Consider the following 6619-nt stretch of genomic DNA (forward strand, 5'->3'; position numbering starts at 1 on the left):
CTGTTGTGGCCTCTCCCGTTGCGGAGCACAGGCTCCGCACGCGCAGGCCCAGTGGCCATGGCTCACGGGCCCAGCCGCTCCGCGGCATGTGGGATCTTCCCGGACCGGGGCACCAACCCGTGTCCCCTGCATCGGCAGGCGGACTCTCAACCACTGCGCCACCAGGAAAGCCCTCGGAAGTCCTTTTAATGAGAAAACAAATAAGGAAACGAATTTTCTTCCCAAACTTTATTATTATCAATTGTTTTTATTACAAGAGTTTAACAGAGCAGAGTTAGACCTGCCGTCTCTCTTGTGAAACCTGAACAATTTGCAAAGTTAAGGTAATAAATATGAAACTAGGTTTAGTCTTTCTTTTCAGCCATGTCATGCACTCCTAAGAGACAATGAGAAGAAAATCCTGTAGCCATATGCAGTACAAACTCAGAAATTTTCACCTGCTATTTAATCCTATCTAGGATTTCCCTAGGCAGTACAGATACTCATATATTTCACCTTTCTCTAAAGACTAAGAAACATAAATAGATCCATAAATAGCTCATATAAATATAGGTTTTACCTTTTAAATAATAAAATTCCCAAGTCTGGAATCTTGTCTTAAAAAAATACAAAATAAGGCATGTAATTCATTAAAATGGAATCTCATGCCCCAAAGTTATCTTGGGGCCTATTAAATACATAAATAACTTAAAGCCCTTAGAAAAGCAAACAAGAAGCAAATTGGTACTCAGTCTAAAACTTCCTTCTTGGGGAAAGGGAAAAATGGTTCAGATTCCATCTATAAACCAGTGTTCCCTCTGAAGTTTCCACTGGATGAACTAAGAACCCTGGTGATTTGTGTCAGAAATGGGGCTGGGTCTAATCCCCAGAAAGCCTAACTGATTTGGGGAGTGGGGGTCAGACCGGAAGCTCTTAAGCCATGTGGTGGACAATGGGGGTGACACAGGTGCAGCCCACGGCCACCAGCATCTTCTCCAGCCGGAAGGAGTGGGGGCAGTGCTGAGGCTCCCTTCGCAGGACCAGGATCTCTTGCTGGATGGGGACGGAGTTCATGTGATGGTCCACCTTCCCTTCAGCATTGACACAGCCCAAGTGGCTGCACTTGGCCTCCCAGATCACAGAGGGGTACCTCTCAGAGTCCTCATTGCGGCTGCAAGGGAGACAAAAGCCAGGAAGAAAGTGAATTCCTGGTAGAGCGGGAAGGAAATCAAACAGGAATAAACAGAGGGAGACAAATTCACAGGGGAGCAAATGATAGGCATTGTGAATTCTCTAAATGCTGTTAGTCTGAAAAAGAAGTAGTTTGGGGAAAACTTGTGTTTCGAAGCCCATGAAGTGTTATAGAAAAAAAGACAATGATTAGTTTTCCCCAATTTCCGGCATACACAAAAGAAGATAGACTGAAACCACAGAAAGGATTTAAATTTGACACAAAGGTTAATTTCTTTAGGGTACATTTGATAGATGAAAAAAGACTAAAGGACTAGTATAGAAACAAGATAACTGTTAATCTGACTTAATGAAGTCTGTCTTTGAAGCAGAGAATGCACTCAAATTTTATCTGACAGCACACTGATGGAACAGAGCCCATGGCTGATGTGAAGGGCTGCAAACAAGATCTTAAGCCCCTTTATAACCTTCTCTCTCCCCTCCAGCTGCTTCGACTTCTGAATTCATTTATTTGAACTATTCTTAGTAAGTAGAAGTAAGAAGACGAGAAACCCTACAGTCAGGTGAATCTGTAGGCTCCATACAACTGAGGATTACTTGCTTTACTAAAATCAAATTATCAAAATACATTTTGTACTTAATTCATCTAAATACTAGATGTACTAAGGACACAGCAGATATTGGTCTGTTGGGGATGTTGTCTAAATCAAAAAAGGGTGGAAATACCCAGCATGATACTTCTTCCACTGGTATTCAAGCTATATTTTCCCAGTGTTAATACAACCAAAAAAGCACAAAAATCCCAGTTAATTAATAGTTATTTTCAACAAATCTTCTCTGGGAGCTCTGGTAAAGAGAATTCAAGCACTAATCTCCTACAATAAATGTCTATTTCTTTTTAAAATAAATAAACAACAGACTTGGGGTGTCGTAAATATGAGAATGATGACCGCCGTTCATTTGGATGGATTTCTGGGGCAATGAGAACTAGTAGAATAGGTGTTATGGGGGCTGGGGAGAGCTGTGCTCTATCAAAGAAATCTGTAGAATGAAAGCTTGAGAGTCATGGGTTTACACAACGGCCCTTCCAGTTTTGACGGATGGTTCTGAGTAATACCGTTCTCAAGGTGATTTAGCTGGCAGTCTGATACATACAGGGGAGAAGAATACAGAGGGTTTATCTGGGACTTTTACGTACTGGAGAGTCCAAGGTGAGGTGGAGCGTTTGTAGTAATCGGAGGGTCTTCTGGAATTCACGTTCCGGTTAAGGATGTTTAGGTTGAGCCTCACATACTGGGGGAAGTTCTTGTCCTCAACATGCGGGCAGCCTGGACTTTGTGGGATTATGATTCCTGCCTTCACAAGAGCCGCCAGACTCAGCAGCAGCAGCAGTGACTGGAACTGGGTGGGAAAGGAAAGAGAGGTGGGAAACTGGGTTAGTGCTACATGGGTTTTGTCAACAAAGTGTGGTGATGATGGAATTGCTGATAGTGGAGAACATGCTATGGACAAGGACAATCTATACGAAATTTTCAGGTCTGTTAAATGAAAAGCTGGTTAGATGAACAAAATAATATTAGGATGGCATTTCTACCAGTCTTGAACATTTTTCTTTTCTAACTTAGAAAAACCACATTATTCATCGGCTGGCAGTAATTTTAGTGAAGATGGCAAGTCATCAACCTGTCAGTACATGCATCACTCTCAGGTCATTGGGATGGTAATGACCTTGATTTTCTAGGAAGAAATGTCCTCCTGCACCATCGATCCCGCCCCGTGCATTCTGTGAAACCCTATGTGAAATCAAATGTACACCTTAGAAATAAAGGGCTGTAGAAAATCCATGTGGTATCAGTTAAAAATTCTGTTGGTACCACTGGCAAACATCCAACCCAAAATGGACCCCCCCTTATGTTTTTCTTAGGTATATTTCCCAGGTTTTCTAAATTTACATATACTGATTGGATAATCAAATTGGGTTTCAAAAAAGACGTTTTAACTTAAATATTTTAAAAACATAAAGACCATTTACTCTAAACCACACATATACCATCTATACATCTATGTCTAGTTAGAATACATAGGGTTAGTGTACCAAGACTATAGTATAATAACAGGACAATGGAAAGAAAAGTCACTGCCACAACTTATTAAATCCTCAAGGATAGTGACCCATCTCATTTTGGACTGAAGAAAAATGGAAGAATTATATTGAATCCCTTGTACTCAGAGAAACAGATTTTCAATAAGCGTTCTTTCTTAGAGCACAGCATCGTGTGACACTTCTTGTGTGGTTTAGCCCCCAGTATAGCTATCTTTCAGTTTTAATCTCACCTTTCAAACTGATGTGTACCAGTTCTTGAAAATGCTATACAATGACAAGTATCTATCAAGGGTTTCATTTCCCATCCTACGTAGACAGTATTCTTGGATTTCCATAGCTAGAATCCAGGATTTCATGCCTGCAGTCCAGAAATACTATCTGGCCCAAATCGACGAGAGCATTGCACGTTAGTGCGGGACTCACCACGGATGAAGTTCTCACACGAGCCATGGTAGTTTCTCCCAGTTCACTGTAAGTGGATGAGCTTGTGCTTGCTGCGAGATGGACAAAGTGTAGCGCTACCTTCTCTCTTTTTATAGGGCTTTTCTCCTTCTGTGGTCACTTACGTTGGCGTGTAGGAGTGAGTTCAGGGGTGACACCATTTTGGTTAAAAGTTCCATCCCCGAATGAGGTCAGAGAAAAACCTCCCCTTCGTGACGGGCAATAATCTGCTTCTGGAGGAAAATGGGAAGGACAGAAATTTATGCTTCTAAAGACTATGTCTTCTCTTCATTCTTCAAGGAACTATGACTTGTCAGAAGCTGAGTGGAAACACAGAAATCATTTATTTATGAGCGTGCGTGAAACTGCCGTAAGAGATATCTTCTATTTTAATGGCTCGTGGGGAAATAAAAGTTTGACCTCACATTCAAGTCTTCTTTGGTCATATGCCTTGATTTCCCATTTGATAACTCCTTTCCTCACCAGATTCCCTAGCCAGATGTGGTGGAGACCGTTCCAGAAACTACCCATGGTCTCACCATATAAACAAACAAAAAATGGATACATAATTTCATGATGACAGGACATATTATTTCATCGATTTAATGCCTGCTTTGTTGAATGTCTACTCTGCTTGAGGAACAAATAACTAGGTTCAAGAGACATGAGATTTACTATCAAAGGCACGTCTAACACTGCATGTTACCAAGCAACTTGTTAACTCACGCAATTCCTCAGGAGGAAGAAGGAGTGGGGAAATGTAACCGGACAAAGAGAGGAATGAAAATGGAGGTAGAGACTGCAGGAAGGTGGGGGTAGAGAAAAGGAGGGCAGGCAAGAACAGACAATGATAACAAGAAAGGAGGAGAGGAAAGGGGGATAAGAAGGGAAGAGAGATAGGACTTCCCTGGTGGTCCAGTGGTTAAGACTTTGCCTTCAAGGCAGGAGATGTGGGTTTGATCCTTGGTCGAGGAGATAAGATCCCACACGCCTCTGGGCCAAAAAAAACAAAACATAAAACAGAAGCAATATTGTAACAAATTCAATAAAAACTTTAAAAATGGTCCACATCAAAAAAAAAAATCGTTGAAAAAAAAAAAGAAGGAAAGACAGAAGGAGCTGGTTCCTCCTTTTTCTCTCCACTTTCTAAGTGAGGTGAGCTTCGATTTCAGGTCCTTGAGGACAGCTCCTCCTCGGAAACATTGAGGCCTATCCCAAGGTTGATAAAATGAGGGCTCAGCGGGCTTCCCTGGTGGCGCAGTGGTTGGGAGTCCGCCTGCCGATGCAGGGGACACGGGTTCATGCCCCGGTCTGGGAAGATCCCACATGCCGCGGAGCAACTAAGCCCGTGAGCCATGGCTGCTGGGCTTGTGCGTCCGAAGCCTGTGCTCTGCAGCGGGAGAGGCCACGGCAGTGAGAGGTCCGTGTACCGCAGAAAAAAAAAAAAAAAAAAGAGGGGTCAGTGGATGCAGACATGGCTGGTGACGTGTCACCCTGTCTCTGCCCGTTCTCCACAGTGAGGTGTTTTCTTGGGTAGACAGACCCTGACTGATCAGTGAGGAAGGCCATGAGCAGCTGAAATCTCAGTGGCGATGGTAGATGGATGACCTTGGTAGGCGAAGCAGATACAGATGGAAGAGGAAGTGGGATGCAGTTTCTCCTGATCTCCTTGGTTCTGGTGTTGACCTCACCACGTACCTTGGAGACATGGAGTCATCGTGAGCTCCCCTGTCCCTCCTCCACATGTGATCACGTAGCCATCTTAGCAGCATCTGTGTCTCTCACATCTATTTCCTATTCCCAGACCTACTGCCATTCCTCTAACTCATTGCTCACCCACTTGGACTGTTTTGTTTTTGTTTTTTAGTTGAAGTATAGTTGACTTACAATGTTGTTTTAATTTCTGTTGTACAGCAAAGCAATTGTTATACATATATACACATTCTTTTTTATATTCTTTTCCATTATGGTTTATCATAGGATACTGAATATAGATATAGTTCCCTGTGCTATACAGTAGGACCTTGTTGTTTATCCATTCTCTATATAATGGTTTGCATCTGCTAATCCCAAACTCCCAATTCATCCTTCCCCAACCCGCTCCCCCTTGGCAACTACAAGTCTGTTCTCTATGTCTGTGAGTCTGTTTCTTTTCCGTAGATGGGTTCCTTTGTGTACTAGGACTGTTTTAATAACCACATTTGCTCTTCCCAATTGTTGCCTTCCACCCGCCTTCAACATTCCTGCAATAATGATTCTCAAAGCATGGCTCTGATTGTGCCTTTTCTTGTATCGTTCACTTGCATTCAGAACAAAATGCAGACCCCTTAGCATTTAAATTATTATTTGACTTAGTATCTGAAATCTTCAACCTTTACAGCTTTACCTGCCACCACGCTCCATGACCTGGGCTCGTGGGGTCCTGATTATTCTCCTTCCACAGACGGTCCCCAACTTACAATGGCTTGACTTACAATTTTTCAGATTTGCGACGGTGCAAACGTGATATACATTCAGTTGAAGCTGTACTTCAGATTTTGAATTTTGATCTTTTCTCAGGCTGGTGCTATGTGGTATGATCTTCTCTCATGAGGCTGCAGTGGCTGTGAGCCATGCAATCATGAGGGTGAACAACCGATATATTTACCAACATCTGTACCCAGACACCAATTCTATTTTTCACTTTCAGTACATTATTCAGTAAATGACATGAGATATTCAATGCTTTATTATAAAATAAGCTTTGTGTTAGACAATTTTGCCCAACTGTAGGCTAAGATAAATGTTCTGGGCACATTTGAGGTAGGATAGGCTAAGCCGTGATGCTTGGTAGGTTAAGGTGTATTAAATGCATTTACATCATGATGTTTTGAATTTATTGGGTTTGTCGGAATGTAATCCCAT

At 42.3% G+C, this 6619-nt stretch overlaps 1 protein-coding gene across 2 annotated transcripts; it reads right to left on the reverse strand.

The window, feature by feature from the left end:
- Positions 1-912: 912 nt before the first annotated feature.
- Positions 913-3724, reverse strand: IL17A (interleukin 17A; the record flags this gene model as incomplete). Of its 2 annotated transcripts, none has more annotated exons than XM_082662738.1 (3): positions 913-1150; positions 2369-2565; positions 3698-3724. In XM_082662738.1, the coding sequence occupies 3 exons, from the start codon at positions 3722-3724 to the stop codon at positions 913-915; spliced, it is 462 nt and encodes a 153-aa protein (XP_082518864.1). The 2 variants fall into 2 exon arrangements, with proteins under 2 accessions (XP_082518864.1, XP_082518863.1); XM_082662737.1 differs by having other exon boundaries at positions 2369-2571.
- Positions 3725-6619: the final 2895 nt, after the last annotated feature.

The sequence above is a fragment of the Grampus griseus genome (assembly GCF_964374135.1).
Source record: "Grampus griseus genome assembly, chromosome: 10".
NCBI classification, from domain to species: Eukaryota; Metazoa; Chordata; class Mammalia; order Artiodactyla; family Delphinidae; genus Grampus; species Grampus griseus.